Source organism: Xenopus laevis, chromosome 8S (assembly GCF_017654675.1).
Source record: "Xenopus laevis strain J_2021 chromosome 8S, Xenopus_laevis_v10.1, whole genome shotgun sequence".
NCBI lineage: Eukaryota > Metazoa > Chordata > Amphibia > Anura > Pipidae > Xenopus > Xenopus laevis.
This window is the reverse complement of record NC_054386.1, coordinates 88,220,291-88,242,194: the sequence shown is the minus strand read 5'-3', so window position 1 is coordinate 88,242,194 and position 21,904 is coordinate 88,220,291. Positions and strand designations below refer to the sequence as shown.

At 38.8% G+C, this 21,904-nt stretch overlaps 2 protein-coding genes across 3 annotated transcripts in view; one reads left to right on the top strand and one right to left on the bottom strand.

The window, feature by feature from the left end:
- The window catches only part of tmem87a.S (transmembrane protein 87A S homeolog), a 30,242-nt gene extending 9,528 nt beyond the window's left edge, over nt 1-20,714 (bottom strand). Inside the window, exons 1-12 of one of the 2 annotated variants that reach the window (XM_018233396.2) lie at nt 20,540-20,714; nt 16,051-16,108; nt 13,520-13,617; nt 11,453-11,569; nt 10,979-11,032; nt 9,543-9,587; nt 8,942-9,074; nt 7,446-7,507; nt 5,951-6,134; nt 4,928-5,027; nt 3,187-3,280; nt 1,958-2,029 (exon numbers count right to left, since the gene is read on the bottom strand). In XM_018233396.2, coding sequence (XP_018088885.1) covers nt 1,958-2,029; nt 3,187-3,280; nt 4,928-5,027; nt 5,951-6,134; nt 7,446-7,507; nt 8,942-9,074; nt 9,543-9,587; nt 10,979-11,032; nt 11,453-11,569; nt 13,520-13,617; nt 16,051-16,108; nt 20,540-20,662 — 1,140 coding nt within the window. In that variant the 5' untranslated portion in view covers nt 20,663-20,714. Of the gene's footprint in view, nt 1-442; nt 512-1,957; nt 2,030-3,186; nt 3,281-4,927; nt 5,028-5,950; nt 6,135-7,445; nt 7,508-8,941; nt 9,075-9,542; nt 9,588-10,978; nt 11,033-11,452; nt 11,570-13,519; nt 13,618-16,050; nt 16,109-20,539 lie in introns of both variants that reach the window. The other variant, XM_018233397.2, reaches the window with a different exon arrangement.
- LOC108700312 overlaps nt 1-21,904 on the top strand; it is a 782,191-nt gene that overhangs the window by 124,269 nt on the left and 636,018 nt on the right. The window lies entirely within an intron of this gene.

Here is a 21,904-nt window from a genome sequence, read left to right as displayed (position 1 = left end):
TATTAGAGCTCACTCAAATAACTGATTCCAGTACAAACAAAATCTAACAAAATAACTGCCTTTTGCACAAATTCTGCATGTAGAGAGGATTTCTGGTGATTTTAATAGAGTGAGCTCTAATACATCTTCTAGGCAAAAGGAGCCCCCTATAAGATATATTGGATCATTCATCTGACACCCAACTCCTGAATGAAGACAGAATGAGGAGAAACAGATGCTGAGAGAGGAATAGTGAAGATAAACTTCATTATTTAAGAAAATTATTTAATTTGATTCCTATTTCAGAATGCTGAAGCACATTTTCGCAATAGTTCCCCTTTAAGTATGCCTTTTATTTAGTTATATTGAAACACACAGTAAATGAAAGCCTCCCAAGTGTACAATAATGCTGAGAAACAGTTAAAACAGGTAGTAACACCAATCGGTGGTCAAGGAAGGATATCCACCAGCACAAGGCAGTGTCAAGAAAAGCCAGAGGAATGAAAGCCAGGGAAGCAAGGTCAGACTGCGCCTAAAGCAGGAGTGGAGCACAGGGGTTAAGGAGGAAACACAAAATCTGCTGAAAATTGTGTTGTTTCTAAGCAGAGGAAGTGACACATCATTCCAAACTGTACATGTGATTAAATGGATGACATGGTAGAACCAACATTATGAAATTTGCACAGCAACCAAATGAATGGATGCCAAATGTTTGCCTACTGTAGCCAACTGGCCTTTTAACTAAAAAGGTATTTAGAAAGGGCAGCCAACTGAGAGCTTGGCTTAGAACTCTCACACTACAGACCCACTTGCACAGGTATAACGAGGGCAGTTATAAACGAAGGCATTAAATATAACAGGGTACCTGTTTTCTGTTCCTATGTAGTTTTTTGGCCTAAATTATAGGCATAAATTAACTCATATGTGAGTGCTTTGTCAATTTGGAACACACACACACACATATATATATATATATATATATATATATATATATATATATATATATATATATATATATAAAACTCATATTGATACAGTATATACCTTTTTAACGGAAAACGTGATGCAGTGACAGTTTACAAAAAATGTTTTTTTCGGAGCTTTAGACTGCTAACACCATTTTTTAGGCTCTTGTACAGGTATGCGACCTGTTATACAGAATGCTTAGGACCTGGGGTATTCCAGATAGTGATCTTTCCATAATTTGGATTTTCATACCTTAAGTCTACTAGAAAATGTTGTAAACATTAAATAAACCCACTAGGCTGGTTTTGCTTCCAATAAGGATTAATTATATAATATTAAATGGGATCAAGTAAAAGGTACTGTTTTATTATTACAGAGGAAGGAAAATCATTTTTAAAAAAATTTGGATAAAATGGAGTCTATGGGAGATGTCCTTTTCGTAATTCGGAGCTTTCTGGATAATGGCTTTCCGGATAACGGATCCTATACCTGTACAGAGTGTCAGCAACCCAACAGTTAACTGAATATACAGGCAGTGCCATAGAATGGACAACCTTTTGACAGGGAATGGGTAACGCAGTCCAAACAGTCGGAATGGTAACAGATAGCAAAATAAATACGTATACCACATTATTTGGGTTTAAAGAAATAAAAAAACAAACATTTTTTCTAAAAGCACCAAAAAGCATATTAAACAGATGTTTTGCTAATGAATCCTTTCAGTAAACAGATGTTTTGCTAATGAATACAGGTTTAAATATGTACAGAACAAGCACTGGATGTGTACAGATGTCTGCACAATTAAATGAATATATACCAGTACATATACAATAGATTTGGGCAAAATGTAGGCCTGAGTATTATTATACTGCGGATAGTGATGATGCTGGGAACACCCAACAGCCCTCGGTTTCCAGGGGGTTAGTGGCCCACCTGGAAGCAAAAGGGTTAATGTATAGAAGCCGACCAATAATAGCTACTGCAGAATGGTGGAAATCTGCTGAAAGGATATCCAAAAGATTATGCAGGCATCGATCAATGACAGGCTCAAATTTGCTATCAACTCCATGGTATTGAAGTAATGCTGGAGCAAAGAGAGCACATGGGATTAAAAAGATGATTCTGAATGAGGCATGAAAAGCAAGCAGATGCATGTATACTGCTTGGATTATAAGTGCATACTAGGGCTCATCTATAAAGCAAGTGCAATGAGCAAAATAAACATGCCAATCACAATGTTTTTTTTACATACAATGCAGCAACATTGTGTGCACCCACTAAATCAGTGATCCCCAACCAGTAGCTAGTGAGCAACATGTTGCTCTCCAACCCCTTGGCTAGGGGCTTATTTTTTGAATTCCAAGCTTGCAATCAAGTTTTAATTGCGTAAAAACTAAGTATAGTACCAAGTACAGTCTCCTGTAGGCTGCCAGTCCACATAGGGGCTACCAAATAACCAATCACAGCCCTTATTTGGCACCCCAAGGGACTTTTTAATGGTTGTGTTGCTCCCAACTCTTTTTACATTTGAATGTGGCAGACATGTAAAAAAGGTTGGGGACCCCTGCACTAAATAAAGGGGAGCTGCAACTTGCACGTGATTCATCACTGCAGATGCAAATCACTAATATCAGCTTTCGTAAATGGAGTGCAAGTTTCAGCTACTGTTTATCTTATAGCATTTGTGTGAATGGAGTCATTTTTGGCAAGAGCCATCAACAAATCAAAAGCAAGTCGTACATATTGTGTTTACCTGCTAGGAAACACTAGCATTACCGACAGCTCGGTGAGGTTTATACTGCTCTGACTCCACCATGGGATAGAGAGGGTGGTGGAAGGTGAAACCAAATTAAGCCCCTGTTTTTGTACTTTGTTTAACGGACACTCTTTGGTCAGATTTACTGGCCATAGTCAAAACAGAAACTGGAAAAAACACCAGAAAAAAAAGAATAGCTTCCAGTCAATAGTCAAAGATGGTTCTGATGACATAAACCTTAACCCAGACAATGAAAACTCAGTATTAAACAAAGAAAGACTGGCACACAAGGGGGTAATGGAAAGTACAGATAACACATAGAAAAGAAAATAGTGCAGCTTCAGAAAGAGACCAAAATCTATAGTAACAGAGCCAATAAAGTTAGATACAGTATGTATAAGTGTAGCCTTATATAAAGGGCACATGAACACCCACTCAGACAGATCACTCTAGATCCCCCACTCATGATTTATATTTGCACTTACACCTGTGACTCTGAGGACACCTTCTATAGCAGAGAATAGCAGGTAGAGAGCTCCAGCCATAACAACCTTATGTAAGGTAGCTCCAAGTCGAGGCCTTCATTAGGGAAGAACAAACAAACATTGGAACACATTAATATAGAATAATGCCAGTATCTGTTATACAGTACTTTCTAGAACATTTCATTGTACAGGCAGATACATTAGATAGGTATAAGAAGGGGTTGGATGGTGTTTAGCAAGTGAGGGAATACAGGGTTATGGGAGATAGCTCATAGTACAAGTTGATCCAGGGACTGGTCCCATTGCCATTTTGGAGTCAGGAAGGAATTTTTCGCCCTTTGAGGCAAATTGGAGAGGCTTCAGATGTTTTTTTTTTTTGCCTTCCTCTGGATCAACTGGCAGTTAGGCAGGTTAAAAAAAGTTAAAAGGTTGAACTTGATGGACGTATGTCTTTTTTTCAACCTAACCTACTATGTTACTATGTATTGCAATAACTACAAGAAAATATTAAAAGGGTGGCTCACCTTAAAATAATTTTTTTGAATATGTACTAAGAAATTTTGAAATTGATATTCATTTTTTTTTAATTATTTAGTCCTTCAACATTGACAAAAATTTTTTAGAGGCATGTTTATTAAAGGTCAAATTCTGAATTCATGTAAGTTTTTTTAAACTCCTGTCCTGTCCTGTCCCCAGACACAAAAATCTGTATAATAAAAGTCCTTTTCAAATTAAACATGAAATCCAATTTCTATTTTTTTTATTAAAGCATTCATAGTAAGCTCATTTAAAAATCTCGGCTGTCAATCAAATATTGTATGCCCCTCCTCTATGCCTAGGAATAGAGGTGGGGCAGACAATTGCTTTCACTTTCCATTCAGCTCTCCACACATTCCCCCAGTTCTCTTCACCATTTAATTGTGTAGCCAGGACATGGGGATGGACATCAGGTCCCCCATTCTGGTGCACAAACAAGATTCTGAGATGATTCAAGACTTGCCTTAACAGTGTGCACAACATGGCTGCTGCCTGCTTGCTATAATTTTGAAATCCCAGACTGAAGGAAGCAAGATTCAAATCATTTATATAGTGTATTTAAAGTTCATAATGCTTGACTAATGTGATAAAATAGGATTTTGAATATTTTTTTGGGGTGACTGGTCCCCTTTAATAAAAAAATAGAATATGTCAAACTTGCATGAATTTTATAGACTTGAAAACTCAAATCGAATTTCAATAGAATTCGACTAAACTCGATTCAAGTTTTTTCTCCGAAAAAAAAACTCGAATGTCAGGAAGACTACTAACATGTCCAAATTGGTCCCTGGACCTCTCCCATTGAACTCGCAGGTTTTAGGTGGTGAATAGTCTAATTCAAATTCTTAAATGGCATGATAAATCTCCCGAAATTCAAATTATAACTCAAATCGAGTTTGGATAATGAGAGTTTTTGACCATAAAAAAAATTGTGAAAATTCGAATTCAAATTTTCAATTCGACCCTTAATAAATCTGCCCCTTAGTCTCACTAGGTTTTTGCCATAAAGCTAAATTAAAGGGGCACATGGTTTAGCAGTTCAAGGGGTGTGAGGAGTGGCACCATAAATCTATGCCAGTATGGGTAAAGCCTTGTACAAAACAAATTCTGCTGGAAAACTAGACTTCTAGGACCTAAGAATGACTTAATACTAATATGCAGTTAATGCATGATAATTGTGTTGTGGTATGAAGGGAAAACTCACTTAACAATACCGTATCCCAAGCTGACAATAATGACGAGTATTCGGGCTAAAGATCTTTTCACAGCAGATAAAAGTTCAGCCAAGATCACAGCTCCTTCCACTGTGGGAACAAAAAGGTGTAAAGTGTTAATGGTACAGGTATGGGACCTATTATCCATAATGCTTTCCGGATAACGGGTCTTTCCATAATTTGGATCTTCACACCTTAAGTCTACTAGAAAATCATGTAAACATGAAAAAAAAACCAACAGGCTGGTTCTGCTTCCAATAAGGATTAATTATATCTTAGTTTGGATCACGTACAAGCTATTGTTTTCTTATTATTAAAAATGTGGATTATTTGATTATAATGGAGTCTATGGGAGACAGCCTTTCCGTAATTCAGAATTTTCTGGATAATGGGTTTCCGGATAATGGATCCCATACCTGTACTTTGTTTAATAAAACATATACAGGAAATCATATGCACCAAAAACCCACAAAGGGCATTTTTTCTCCCCCCAAAAAAAGAAAAAACCCAAACACATACACCCAAGGTCCTGACTGGTCGGGAGGAGAGGGACAGTGCATAAACAATTGTTTTAAAAAAATAAAAAAAATAAAAAATGAACCACCAGGTTTTAACATAACCTGATCACTCTACACCTACAATAATAATAAAAAAAAACCTGAAACGAGTGCCCTTTTATTTATTATGAAATGCATACACAACTGTGTCTAATGACGCAGAGGAACCCTGGAGTGACTGCCATCCTAGAAAGTGGCAGCTGCGTCCAGACAACTATTGCAGCACACTGCCGAGTGCCAGAAGACAAGGTGCAATTGTGTCAAGTACTGTATATTACCCCTTTGGAGATACAATTATGCAAGAATTATGGGCAAAAAAGTTGCATTGTGGGCAAAATAACATGGTGACTGCATACAAAACTGCACTTTGCACAATGAACTTGAAAACGTAAGTAAAAACCACAGTTTGTTAACAAATCACAACAATTCCGAGAAGCCCTAGCTCTTAAGTCTTACCTGGCTCTCCGTGGTAGCGGATGTTTTGGAATTCTGCATAGAACACAGCTTTTTCCAGCATGCCAAGAAATATCACTGCTCCAACCCAGAACTGGATCCGCAGCAGGTCTCTCCAGTAGCAGGCTGACCAGGCGAGCCATAAAACCCCAAAAAGCACATACACAATGCACATCACCATAAAGAACTGAAGGAGATGAAGTGAAACCAGAGTTAATGAAACACAATGCAAGGCCTGTGGTTTCCCCAGCTTTTAGGCACCATATCTTCCTACTATACCTGCTATGCCACATCCACACTCTTCCCAGAGACAATTATCCCACTGCTACTATAGGCACCATCTCTCGCTACTATACCTGCTGTCCCACAACAACACTCCCTTCCTAGAGACTATTATCCCATTGTTACTATAGGCACAATCTCTCCCTACTATACCTGCTATCCCACAGTCACACTCCCTTCCCAGAGACTATTATCCCACTGTTACTATAGGCACCATCTCTCCCTACTATACCTGCTATCCCACAGTCACACTCTTCCCAGAGACAATTATCCCACTGTTACTATAGGCACCATCTCTCCCTACTATACCTGCTATCCCACAACAACACTCCCTTCCTAGAGACTATTATCCACTGTTACTATAGGCACCATCTCTCCCTACTATACCTGCTATCCCACAGCCACACTCTTCCCAGAGACAATTATCCCACTGCTACTATAGGCACCATCTCTCCCTACTATACCTGCTATCCCAGTCACACTTCCTTCACAGAGACTATTATCCCCCTGTTACTATAGGCACCATCTCTGCCTACTATACCTGCTATCCCACAGCCACAGTCCCTTCCCAGAGACTATTATCTCACTGTTACTATAGGCACCATCTCTCCCTACTATACCTGCTATCTCACAGCCACACTCTTCCCAGAACTATTATTCCACTGTTACTATAATCACCATCTCTCCCTACTATATCTGCTATCCCACAGTCACACTCCCTTCCCAGAGATTATTATCCCACTGTTACTATAGGCACCATCTCTCCCTACTATACCTGCTATCCCACAGCCACACTCCCTTCCCAGAGACTATTATCCCACTGTTACTATAGGCACCATCTCTCCATACTATATCTGGTATCCCACAGTCACACTCCCTTCCCAGAGATTATTATCCCACTGTTACTATAGACACCATCTCTCCCTACTATACCTGCTATCCCACAGTCACACTCCCTTCCCAGAGATTATTATCCCACTGTTACTATAGGCACCATCTCTCCCTACTATACCTTCTATCCCACAGTCACACTCCCTTCCCAGAGACAATTATCCCACTGCTACTATAGGCACTGTCTCCCTACTATACCTGCTATCCCACAGTCACACTCCCTTCCCAGAGACAATTATCCCACTGCTACTATAGGCACTGTCTCCCTACTATACCTGCTATGCCACAGCAACCTCCCTCCCTTGTACAAGAACTTTTAACTTACAACCATACGTGGGTAGTCAGCAAGTGTTAGGTAATCATAGGGGCCCTTTACTTCCACAATCACTGTAAAAGAATATGGATGTTAAATGGAGTCACAAACGGAATGTATGAGCATCTCTGCAATAACACATACAAAATAGTATACACAGGTTTGCTTCCTTATAAAGGAGATTTTTAAAAATCATTTAAAGATTAAGTCCTTTCGAAAATGTAATTTTCCTTTTGAATTGAAAAAATGCTTAAATAAATAAAGAAAGCACAACTAAAGTTATTCCTTTCAGAATGCGTGAAAGAAAATCACAAAATAATAAAAGAACTGAAACCTATATGAACAGTGTTGTTTGTCTGGTGTATAATTGAATGTTTGTGTTTGTGAAGGGCGTCAACGTCACCCCATCATACCAATAAAATATCATACTGGACAAGCTGTACAGCTACGGGGACACTATACTTCCAAATTTGCAATCTACAGTGTGTGTTGAGATGTCCGTGTGGTCTTATCTATATAGGTGAGACCACACAGATGGTGAAGTCACGCATTTCCCAACACCGCTCGAGTATAAATCTAAAGAGGAGGGAGGTATGGTAAATTAATAAACTGAAATATCTACATCCATTAGGTTTAAATAAGGATTATGACCTTTTTTCCGTATATATATATATATATATATATATATATATATATATATATATATATATATATATATATATATATAAAAATACATACACACACATATATACACTGATAAAGGGGAACATGAATGTTGTACTTTAAAGATCTTTTCCAGACTTTAAGGGATACTGTCATGGAAAAACATGTTTTTTGCAAAACACATCAGTTAATAGTGCTGCTCCAGCAGAATTCTGCACTAAAATCCATTTCTCAAAAGAGCAAACAGATTTTTTTATATTCAATTTTGAAATCTGACATGGGGCTAGACATATTGTCAATTTCCCAGCTGCCCCAAGTCATGTGACTTGTGCTCTGATAAACTTCAATCACTCTTTACTGCTGTACTGCAAGTTGGAGTGATATTACCCCCCTCCCTTTTTCCCCCAGCAGCCAAACAAAAGAACAATGGGAAGGTAACCAGATAACAGCTCCCTAACACAAGATAACAGCTGCCTGGTAGATCTAAGAACAACACTCAATAGTAAAAACCCATGTCTCACTGAGACACATTCAGTTACATTAAGAAAAACAGCAGCCTGCCAGAAAGCATTTCTCTCCTAAAGTGCAGGCACAAGTCACATGACCAGGGGCAGCTGGGAAATTGACAAAATGTCTAGCCCCATGTCAGATTTCAAAATTAAATAGAATTCTGCTGGAGCAGCACTATTAACTGATGTGTTTTGCAAAAAACATGTTTTTTCATGACAGTATCCCTTTAAAGATCCTTCCCAGTTAGGGATGCACCGAATCCAGGATTCGGTTATTCGGTGCATCCCTATTCCCAGTACACCTGGTGCTGCTTTAGGAACCTAAGGTAAACGTACTAGAAAAGGGAAGATCTTTGTTGCTGGGTAAAGCTGTGTCTTTAGAGCTTGAATCTTGCGGAATGTTTTTTGTCACATTCACTATAAAGATATATGGTCCATCCTGCCATGTCTTCATGACTGCATTCATTACCTAGTCAGAAAAGGGAAAGCACAAAATACAGTGAGGGTTATGGTGCATTAGTAAACGTGATGTCAGTTTATTATATCATAATGCACAGACTTTTTTTTTGCTTTTGTTTTGGCAGCATCTATGTATACATGTCAGAACATGTATTGAAACTGTAATTCAAAATGCTTGGGACCTGGGGTTTCCCAGATAAGGAGGGCTTTCTGTAATTTGGATCTCCATACCTAAACTCTACTACTAAAAACACATTTAAACATTAATGAAACCAAAAATAATTTTGCGTCCGATACAGTCATTTCTTAATTTGGATCCAGTACAAGGAACGGTCTTATTACAGGAAAGGAAATAATGTTAAAAATGGGAGATGGTGTTCCCATAATTCAGAGCTTTCTGGATAACAGATCCCATACCTGTATATGTGATGCTTGCACTCAACCCTGTACCACAGAAAGAGTATTCGCTGATACTTACTGTGTTCTCCACCGACGTTGTTTTATTTGTTCCATTTTCTCTCCTCTGTAAAAGATGAAATAAGTGACAATGTTATGGCTGTGAGATAATAAAGAGTATATGCTAAAATGAAGAGTTGGAGAATATGTATTAATTACTGCCACATTTGTGATCCAGCACACAAAACATGAATAGGAACGAGAAATAACATTGAAGTCGTTAGCCAAGAGCTGCCTTTGGGATGCGTTGAGTTACTGTTTAACAATCACAGGCCATGAATCACTGTTAGAATGTCAGACCCATATAAATATATCTCTGACTAGTACCCCTGCTCTTCATATAACAAGCTATAATAGTTTTAAAGGGCTGCTAAGTTTTCAGTGTTCTTACTTTTACATGTCTATGAAACATATGTAATTACGATTGCCTAGTTTCTATGCCTCAGCTATCTGTCTCAGATTGACTAGTCACAACCTTATTATAAGGTTTTATTTTATTAAAACTATTCCTTGTACAGGTATGGGATCTGTTACCTGGAAACCCGTTATCCTGAAAGCTCCAGATTACAAAAGGCTGTCTCCCATAGACTTTATTTTATCCAAAGAATCCACATTTTTAAAAATGATTTCCTTTTTATTGATTATAATAATAAAGTACCTTGGACTTGATCCCAACCAAGATATAATTAATCCTTATTGGAAGCAAAAAAAAGCCTTTTGGGTTTATTTAATATTTATATAATTTTCTAGTAGACTTATGTATAAAGATCCAAATTACGGAAAGATCCGTTATCTGGAAAAACCCCTGTCCAGAGTATTCTGGATAATAGGTCCCATACCTATACAAGTACAATTCGGCAGGTATTCAGAAACCCTCTAAAGTTTGTGAAAAGCAAGAGAATAGTCTTGAAAAAACAAGAGTTCAATAGGATTTTGTTCTTAAAGGAGAAGGAAAGGTTCATCTAAAGGTCCATCTAAATATACCAGTAAACCCCCAAAGTAATGTTGCTCTGAGTGCCCTGACAAAAGAAACGCTGCATTTCTTTCCTTCTATTGTGTACTCATGGCCTTCTGTATCAGACTTCCTGCCTTCAGTTTAAACCTCATTGCCCTGGGCAAGAGCATGCTCAGTTTGCTTCTCTTCCCCCACCCCTCCCCTTCTCTACTGTAATCTGAGCCCAGTGCAGGGAGAGACTCAGGCAGGAAGTGATGTCATACCAAGCTAATATGGCAGCTGCTATCCTAAACAAACAGAGTGTTTCTAGAGCTTTTTACTCAGGTATGGTAAAACATTCTACAGAATAAATATAGTGTTATAGCTTGTACTATTGCAGCTAATCTATTGGCAATAAAATCCCTCCATAGCTTTCCTTCTCCTTTAAGGCAATAAGCAGTGATAAACAACCCAAATCTGTAAATAGACATACACACATGTATAGACAAGAAAGCATAATATACCTCTTGCTTGCCTTCATTAAGAATCACCGGCAGAGGAAATTCTCTGTAATATAACTGGGAAAAAAAAGCAACATTGTTATTTGTATACAAAAATGTCACACAATACATCTGTAGCTCTCTCATTTTAAATATATATATATATATATATATATATATATATATATATATATATATATATATATATATATATATATTCACGCATTCATTATTTATTTCCTTTATAGCCTAATGTAGCAGTGTGATGACAAATACCAACAAGATAGATATTTTAACTGCCCTGATCAGGCCCTTCGCTCCTCCTCCTTGGAGTGCATGGCCAGCACTTATCCATAAGCATTTTCCAAAGAAAAAACTATAAAAAGAAACCCTACTGTAGATCCTGTTTGCTAAATAGAGTCAACGTTTTGCTTATCCCTGTTTCATTTAGTTGTCAGAACCAGTTATTTGTATGTAGTTTATCATGAAGATAGGCACCTTAGGGTTGAGGAGCTCCTTGCAGTTCTTGCCAGAAATAGTCATGTTGGCTTGAGATCCAGTAAACCCGCTGCGCAACACTACAGCCGAGGTGAGATCATTCTTTATGTCCTGTTCCTGCAAGGGCAAGTAAACATTGGATAGGTGATTTTTATATGTGTTCATGGCCAATTAAGCCACCAACTGCATTGAAAAGTTATTTTAAAGGGGTCGTTGACCTTTGAGTAGAGAGTGACGATTTGCAATTGGTTTTAATTTTTTATTATTTGTGATTTTCGCGTTATTTAGCTTTTTTATTTGACAGTTCTCCAAACTGCTATTCAAGCAATCTGGTCGCTAGGATCCAAATTAACCTAGCAACCATGCCCTGATTTGAACAACATACCAGAATATGAATGGGAGAAAACCATAATAAAAGGACGAGTAAATAAAAATTAGCAATAACAATACATTTGTAGCTTTACAGAGCATTTGTTGTTAGATGGGGTCAGTGACCCCTGCTTGAAAGCTGGAAAGATTTAGAAGAAAAAGGATAATAATTAAAAAAAACTATTAAAAATAAATTATGAAGTCCAGTTGAAAAGTTGCTTAGAATTGGCCCTTCTATAACATACTAAAAGTTAATTGAAAGGTGAACCACCCCTTTAAGAATCTCATTGTATACTACAGAGCTTATCTGTTATCTGCTGTGCATCCTGTGCCTTTTCTGCTTTTCAGCTTTTAATGGCTGCCCCCATTGCTACACAGCAGCTTGTTTATATAAACTATAGTAGAGTTTCTGAGGCAAAAACACCAGTTTTACCAGCGCAGGGCAACAGTAGATATAGTAGTATATATATTATCATTACTTTAAAATACTTGAATTTTTTGGTGTTACTGTTCCTTTAAAGGAGAACTAACCCTCCCCCCATGCTGATAAATCCCCACTGGCCCCCCTCCCTCCTGCTAAGTGTTAGCCAGGAATTGTGTTCCCTGTAGGATTACTGACCGCAAATGCAGAGTGAGCACAGCGGTCATGCACAGTTGGAGCACTTTTCCGGTTCGTTACAACTGCGCATGCGGCGGAAGTGACGGAAATTGCCGAAGTGCCAGAAGAAAACCCGAAGATTACTGAAGTGCTGGAAGATGGCGCCCGTGACACAATTCTGGGGTAACACTTAGCAGGGGAGAGGCAGGTAGGGGGGCCAGTGGGGGTTTAGTTCTCCTTTAAGTAATCTCATTGTGGACCCAAAGGCCAAAGCAATTGATTTAGCCCTTTTAGGTACATTGTTTGTGCGGATACATTGGACCATATAGTCAAATGGGATGACTTTGACGTAGTTGGCCAGCTTAAATATATTGCAATATATGGACAAACAATCCCTGTATTGTTTAAAGGGTAAGGCATTTTTTAGTAGCAGTATGCACAAAATGTCTCTGTCTTAAATATATTGATAATGGGTTGAGTGCAGAGGACTCTTGTATTTGACTATATGTATTTTGTGGTCACAGCCTCATTGCACCCCCGCCTAATGGTTTCAAAAAATAGTGGTGAGCACAACTTTCCCTTGTTTGATACATTGGACCATGACACACTTGTTTGGTAACATAACTTATTTTTAATTCATTAAGCTATGTTTTCATTCATTACTCTCTATTCAAAGGAAACATATAAATCCTACTCCGACTTAGGATAAATCTGCTTTCAATTTTTTTTTTTATTTATATAGTCTTTTATAGTAATCTATATATCTGAGAAAAGTGCATGAAAGGTTAATGCCATACAAGGCTGATCTTGGTCTACTAAAGAAAGGCAACAACCGGCACCTATGCTAACAGCTGCTTTCTTCTTTGCCTGCACCTGGAACTAATTAAGGCAATGAACTGCAAGAGTTTGCATTTCTCTTCTAAATCTGCATGTGCCTACACCCAGGCATATGCAATTGTTTCAGTTGCAGGCAAAGAAAAAAGCAGCTGTCAGCGTAGCGGCTGATTCTCTGCAAGCTTTTTTTTCAGCAGGCTGAGATCAGCCCCTGTGTCACATTAGCCCAAGACTACAATTACACTACTCTTCATTTTACAACCTACCTGTAAACTGGAGATCTCATTGTAGCAGTCACAGTATCGCAGCACCCAGGTAATGTTATACGTCACACTGGAATTGCACTTATCATGATCCCCATCAACTAGGAGAGAGAGAGCCATAAGGTAATGTAAGAGTTACATAGAACTAAGGGGCAATTCATTACAGATCAAAGATTAAAAGGAAAAATAAAGCTTAAAGGGGAAGTAAAGTCTAAAATAGAATAAGGCTAGAAATGCTGTATTTTGTATACTAAACATGAACTTACTGCACCACAAGCCTAATAAAACAAATGATTTATGCTTTCAAAGTTGGCCACAGGGGTCACCATCTTGTAACTTTGTTAAACATCTTTGCAAGACCAAGACTGTGCACATGCTCAGTGTGGTCTGGGCTGCTTAGGGATCGTCATAAATTATCAAAACAGCACAAGTCAAATGTGTTGTCATGCAATCTATTATGGATTTTATAGTTTGTTTGTTTTTTTAAAGATTTTATAGTTTTTGTTTAGTTTAATACAAACTTTCTCCAACTCTGCAGAACCAGTGGCTGCAGCAAACTAATCATCCAATAGAATCCCATTTTATCTGTTTAAATCTGGCTCCATGATCTTTGTCCCTGCAGCTGGAGTTGCAAACAGTAAAGGGGATGTAAAGGCAAATATAAAATCCAACACGAATCTCTACACAGTCGACCGACTGCTCTACAGGGAAACAAACAAAGCTACTTCAGTTCTGCATGGCTGGGAAGTAAAGGTGGCCATACACGGGCCGATAAAAGCTGCCGACAGACCGAGTCGGCAGCTTATTGGCCCGTGTATGGGGGCCCCCGACGGGCTTCCCCGATCGAGATCTGGCCGAAAGTCGGCCAGATCTCGATCGGATGGGATTAAAAATCCCGTCGGATCGCGGCCGCATCTGTTCGTTGATGCGGTCCCGCGATCCGACCGCCCGTTTGGCGAACGCTAGGATCCGATCGTTGGGCCCTAGGGCCCACGATCGGATCAGCCCGATATTGCCCACCTCAAGGTGGGCATATCGGAGGGAGATCCGCTCGTTTGGCGACATCGCCAAACGAGCGGATCTATCCGTGTATGGCCACCTTAAGGCAGGGGCCCCCCCTGCTGTTCATAAGTATGATTGTTTCCCTGCAGAGCAGTTAGGGATCGTCTGACAATTACTATCCACAGCAGTAAATGAAGGGAGAATTTCACTGCATACAGTCAGTTTTCTTATACATGTTTTTTAATTAAAGTATATTGGAGATAGGTTTTTTTTTTCATTAAAGAAAGTAAAAATGGTATTTTATTTTTTTGCCTTTACATGCCATTTAACTAAAAAAAAGTAGGCTAGAAATGTGAAATGTATTTTATGTTTTGGGTTTCTGTATCAGTCCAAGGCAGCCACAGTCTTTAAGAAGTAAAGATCTGTGTCTCCAAAGATGCCCCAGTAGCTCCACATCTTCTTTTCTGCCGATTCACTGCACATGCTCTGTGCTGCTGTCACTTTCTGAGCTTAGGGACAGACTCACAATATACAGTACACATAGAATAGAAATGTCACAATATAAGGCTATTTAGAAAATAATACAGATACTTACTACATGGCAGCACAGAAACCAGTGCAATTAGCATCAGAATTTAATAATCAGCCCTGTAGCATCAGCTTATATTACAGGGGAAGCTCATTTTCTGCTGGATAATTAGTGACGAGCCCTAAGCTTAGCTTCTCAACAGCTGCTCGGAGCCCACTGAGCATGTGAGTGTCACAGACACTTTCCAAGATGGTGACCCCCTGTGACAAGTTTGAAGTCCTGGATCATTGCTGCTATTGGGAATGTGAAACTTTAGGCTGGTGCAATACGGTGAGTATATAAAATATGGTATTTTATGCCATATTCATTTTTAGTGTTTAGTTCTCCTTTAAGGAATATCTACATATAGCACCTCATTTAGGAAACCAAGAGAAAATGTCAAGACCAAAAACAAACAAAGATCACATTGATTTTGAAACAAATAATATCTATTTACCATGCAAATAATAAATACTTGCGAACTTCCTTTTAGTCTATAGAATTATGTGCTATGGTACATTGGAAGATTTCAGACATTTTGACAACTGCCCATTTTAAGCTTAAAATCGAGGGGTTATAGTTTTCAGGTGATTTTCATGGGGCAATGTTAAGACAGTTTGGCCTGAATGGTTGGACTGCTTAAAATCAAGCCTTGCAAAACACCTAAAATGTACCTATGTGCCACTGCCCTTAGTTAGCAGTTGTTACAGATCTTGAATTCATGGTCATGTATAAAATCTGAAAGGAACAGGTGAGGAAGTAGAACAGGAACTTGTTTAAATAAACACAAAACTTGTTTAACAGAACCAGTTCTTCATATGTTTGTCTTTGAAAGGGTTGAAGAGTTTAACCAGTGAGTGTTCATCTTGCAGAGCTAGTGCAACATAATGAGAAGATTAGGATAATGCCAATGGGAGGTTTTTAAGTGCCACCTCATTGCCAATTGTGAGAAATCAGATCTTACATTTGATAAAGATCGTCGAGTTCTGAAAAAGGATCTTTCCAAAGAAAAATGAACTTTCCTGCAAAACATGAAGAAGACAATTCAGTGCCATTTGTAAGTTTTGATAGGAAAAATTATGTGATTACTGAAAATTAAAACAGATTTCATTAGAATACGGCAATCCATTGATAGTGTCAATGGGAAGAGACAGACAAGGGATTTATAGAAATGTAAAACTAGGGTCCTTATGCCCCCCCGCCTGGCCTACCAGTAATCAAACACATCCTTTTATTGAATCTGGGACTTAAAGCTTACCAGTGTAAATAACGGAGGGCCAACACCTACTCTCATTTACTAATCATATGTGGCTATTGGTCAAGCAGCTTAAAGGGGAACTATGGCAAAAATGTAAATTTAATATAAGCTTCCTCATACAATAAGAAACTTTCAAAATTCAATCAATTAAAATGTCTGCATTGTTTCTGAAACAATCAGTTCACTATCCCTCTCTCAGCACCTCTTCATTCTGTCTTCATGCAGCAGTTAGGTGTCAGATAATTCATTGACAGTTAGATCCAATATATCTTATAGGGGGGCTCATTTTGCCTAGAAGATGTTCACTCACTATCACCAGACATCATGTCTCTCTACATGCAGAATTTGTGCAAAGGGCAGTTATTGTGTTAGATTTTGTTTGTACTGGAATCAGTTATTTGAGTGACCTCTAATACATCTGCTAGGAAAGGAACCCTCCCTAAAAGATATATTGGATCATTCATCTGACACCCAATTGCTGCATGAAGAGAGAATGAAGAGAAACAGATTCTGAGAGAGGGATAGTGAACATAAACTTGATTATTTCAAAAACAATGCAGAATATTCAATTGATTGTATTTAAAAAGTTTATTATTTCAATATGAGGAAGCTTATATTACATTTTAATTTTCGCGATAGTTCCCCTTTAAAACTAAAATGACTAAGCAGAGATGGGGCTGAACACAAAGCTCTCCAAAATGCAAAAAAGGTGGGACAACAAATGACTACTATATAACAGTAGGTATGCAACCTATTATGCAAAACGGTCAGGACCTGGGGTTTTCTGGATAAGGGATCTTTCTGTAATTTAGATCTGCATATTTGAAGTCTACTAAAAAAATGTATATATTTAAACCTTAAATAAACCCAATAGGCTGGATTTGCTTCCATTAACGATTAATTATATCTTAGTTTTGATCAAGGTACTGTTTTATTAATACAGAGGAAAGGGAAAGCATTCAAATTTTGCATTATTTGATTAAAATGGAGACTATGAGAGATGGCCATTCGGGAATTCAGAGCTTTCTGGATAAAGGGCTAACAGATAACTGATCAAATTCCTGTATATACTTTTCTTTAGCAGTGTGGGAATCATATCTCCTAGGGTTATAGGCTCACCTCCAAAGTAAGAGAATCCTCAGTAAGGGCATAAAATAACTTACAGCATATTTCTATGGGAAAATACATGTGAAGCAGCCATCATTTCAGTAAAACCAAAACAGGTTCTGCATTAGTGCAATGGGTTGCCCATCCTAGGGTATTATTTAAAGAGTATAGGTTACCTAGACATGAGAAAACATTTATAATAATAGTGACAGCAAACTAGCTGTTCGCATGACATAGAATAAAACACACTTTTATAAATTTGCCATTTATTTTATACACTTTTTACACAGTTTTTTCTGTGAATTTCATCTTACGCGAAAATAGGTTATGATTGGGTAAATGGCACACGCTATGTAGACAGAAGTCTGCCTGAAGAAGTCCCATGCACAGTATTAAGTTAAAGGAACAGTAACATAAAAAATTGAAGTGTTTTTAAAGAAAATAACTGTATTGTTGCTCTGGTGTGTTTAATTAAAAAATGCTACTATAGTTTATATAAACAAGTTGCTGTGTAGCCATGGGGACAGCCATTCAAGCTGGAAAAGGAGAAAAGGTAGAGGATACACAGAAGATAACAGATAAGCTCTGCAGTATACAATGGGATTCTTCAGAACATATCTGTGATCTACTGTGTATCCTGTGCTTGAATGGCTGCCCCCATGGCTACACAGCAGCTTTTTCATATAAACTATAATAGTACTTATCAGTTATCTACTGTGTATCCTGTGCTTGAATGGCTGCCCCCGTGGGTATACAACAGCTTGTTTATATAAGCTACAGCTTTGTTTCTATATCAAACACAACAGTTTTACCAGTGGAGAGCAACAGTATATTATGCAGTCACTAATTTTTTTAGTGTGTTACTGTTCCTTTAATACGGCAACAGTTCAAACCAAAGTTGTATTAACATTTTGCTAAATAACCAAATTTTATCTAAACAAATCCAATTATCTCTAATATATTGGAAACATTCTCCAATATATTTGCCAGATGCCTACCCTGTTGTACAACCCCTTGGTTTTTACTTTTGTCCTTCAATAAATAAGAATGAATTTAACTCTATGATGGCCGTTTCCACCTAGTGATCTGTTATAAATATATCTATATATACATATACATATATATATATACATATATATATATATATATATATATATATATATATATATATATACACACATACATACATATATATATATATACATATATACACACACACACACACACAGTGCATATATATATATATATATCATATCATCAGCCTTGAAAAGAAAACTAAACTTAGCTGCACCCCCAAATCTGGAGGCTGTGAAAAGTACTGAACATAACATACATTATTTATGGTTTTTAATTCCAGTGCTCTCTGCAAAAAGAACTGTGTGCCGTTGAGTCACCATATAAATACAGGCCACACTGAAAATAAACCAATGCTGTCAAAGCATTGTCATGCTGAGCGCTTCACACCAATACATTACAGGGCAGCACAGCCATTAAAAACACAATGCAGCAGGATTTATTTCATTTTTTTAAAAAAAAAAATGAGACACTCGTTAAATACTACAATTCTACATTTTATAAGCCACCTCCAAGTCCAAATGGATTACATGACAAAGTGCAATGTTTAGTTATATGAACAGTACACTGTAATGAGCAGGCGCCCTGTTTACCTTGTATGGATCAGTACTTCTATATAATCTATATGTTGGCTGTAAATGTCCATATGTATATGTCTACACTTACAGTCCATCACAAGACCACCAGTTTCTTGCTCTCCGTCACAAGATCCCCAGTTCATTGCTATGCATCACCAGTTCCCTGGTATCCATCACAAGACCACCAGTTCCCTGGTATCCATCACAAGACCACCAGTTCCCTGGTATCCATCACAAGACCACCAGTTCCCCAGTATCCATCAGAAGTGGTATAAATAACATGACAACCAGTTCCCTGGTATAAATCACAAGACTACCAGTTTCTTACATGGTAGTTCCTTGCCCTCCATCACAAGATCCCCAGTTCACTGCTATGCATCACCAGTTCTCTCGTATCCACCACAAGATCCCCAGTTCCCTGATATCCATCACAAGACCACCAGTTTCTTACATGGTAGTTCCTTGCCCTCCATCACAAGATCCCCAGTTCACTGCTATGCATCACCAGTTCTCTCGTATCCACCACAAGATCCCCAGTTCCCTGATATCCATCACAAGACCACCAGTTTCTTACATGGCAGTTCCTTGCCCTCCATCACAAGATCCCCAGTTCACTACTATGCATCACCAGTTCTCTGGTATCCATCACAAGACCAGCAGTTCTCCGGTTTCCATCACAAGACCACCAGTTTCTTACAGGCCAGTTCCTTGCCCTCCATCACATTACCACCAGTTTCTAGTATCAATAAAAAAAACACTAGTTTCTTACAGGCCAGTCCCATGCCCTCCATCACAAGATCCCCAGTTCACTACTATGCATCACTAGTTCCCTGGTATCCATCACAAGACCAGCAGTGTCACACTATCCATCACAAGACCACCAGTTTCTTACAAATTTTGGCAAAGCCATTAAGCTATTGACAAGAGCCAAGAACCCCTCTGACCTCCCTCTGCAGGGCCGCTCCTGCCATGAAGAGAACCTTCCTTGCCTCAGATAACAGCCAGTCACAAGGAGTGATAAAAAGCCTCCTCCTCTAACTTTAAGAGCAGAATCTCAGAGTTTTAGCCTGGAAATGTGTCCCTGCTGGTGCCTAGAGTTCTATTGTGCTCGTTGTACTGGTGATACCTTCCCCCTTCCTTTTGACCCTTGACCCCGAGTAGTGAGAGAGGGGGATCACCCCGGGACACTTGCTGCTACACACACGCCTGTCAGAGAACCAGGTACAACTGGACATATCCTGACTCTACACCGTGTTGCATCACTAATGAGTACCACGAATCCGCATAACAGAACTTGCATCTGGTTTGGTTTCATCTAGTTAAGGGCCCACCCTCGCCTTCTCTCCATACGTCCATAACTCCGGCAGCCGAGCTCTATGATAACCCTGGGAAATGCAGCCGGGCAGCTAATTATACAGCGTTGCCTTTCAGCTCACCAGGGGCATCTGTAGTCTCCATTTAGAAGGATCCGCTCCCCGAGCTGGATGTAGGATACAGCCTCCAATTATACCGATAACCACGAGAGCCAAAACACTCCGGCAACCTGGCAGCGCCATCATCGACACCGGAACCGGAGCTTCAGCCTGTCAGTTCCGGTAGGAGCCGTGAAAGTATCTGATTGGATCCCCGGAGCGGGGCGTGGCGAGTAGAGATGATTGGTGCAATGGCAGTAGAAGTAAATATTGAACGACACGTGACTGCAGGTAAACATCGGCAGGTACAAGACAAGAGCTATCGCTGTCAGTTGTTACAGTGCCCTGGAACCTCTTAGTCTCTTCAGGGATAATATGCAACTGATTCAGTCTCACTGCACCTCAGGCTCAGAACTTATACAGCCTTATATAATGTGCAAGTGTCAGAAACTGCTGGGTTCCTTAAAGGGTTGGTTCACCTTTAATGTAACTTTATTATGTTATAGAATCGCCAATTCTAAGCAACTTTTCCATTGGTTTTCATTATTTTCTTTTTATAGTTTGATAGTTATTTGCCTTTTTCTTCTGATTCTTTACAGCTTTCAAATGGGCGTCGCTGACCCCTTCTAAAAAAACAAATGCTCTGTCAGGCTACAAATAGGCTTGCCTCCTGGCCGGTATTTTACCGGACTGGCTGGTAAAAATGATGGCTGACCCCAATGTTATTAATAGGGAAAAAAGATAAATATATAGGCAGGCCGGTATTTTTTTCCAGAAAAGGTGGCAACGCTAGCTACAAATGTATTGTGATTGTTACTTTGTGTTGCTCACCTTTCTATTCAGTCCTCTCCTATTCATATCCCAGTCTATTATTCAAATCAATGCATGGTTGCTAGGGTAATTTGGACCCTAGTTACCAGAGCACTTACAATGCAAATTAAAGAGCTGCTAAATACAAAGCTAAATAACTCGAAAACCTGCAATAATAAAGAATGAAAACCTATTGCGAATTATCTGAGAATATCGCTCTCTACATCATAGTAAAAGTTATCTCAAAGGTGAACAACCCCATTTAAGGGACTTGGGGGCAGAGTTTCCAAATAAATCCACTCAGAGGGTCAACTTAGTATGTGGGTGAATCCCACTTTGTATTTAGTGTTACACATGTATGTGTATAGTAAGAGAAGGAGGCATGTAACTGTACTTATTGCTGTAATCTAGGCGTCCACACCCTTACCGGGCTAGTTATACCCCTTGCTCACCTGAGAGTCTTGCTGCCGTCTAAAAGTTGTGATTCTGTTAGCGCCATCTATTAGAGTTCAAAACGCGTCAGCACTCAGGATTTGCTGGTTGTAACTCCCTCTTATTTAAATGTGCAAGTGATCTGGG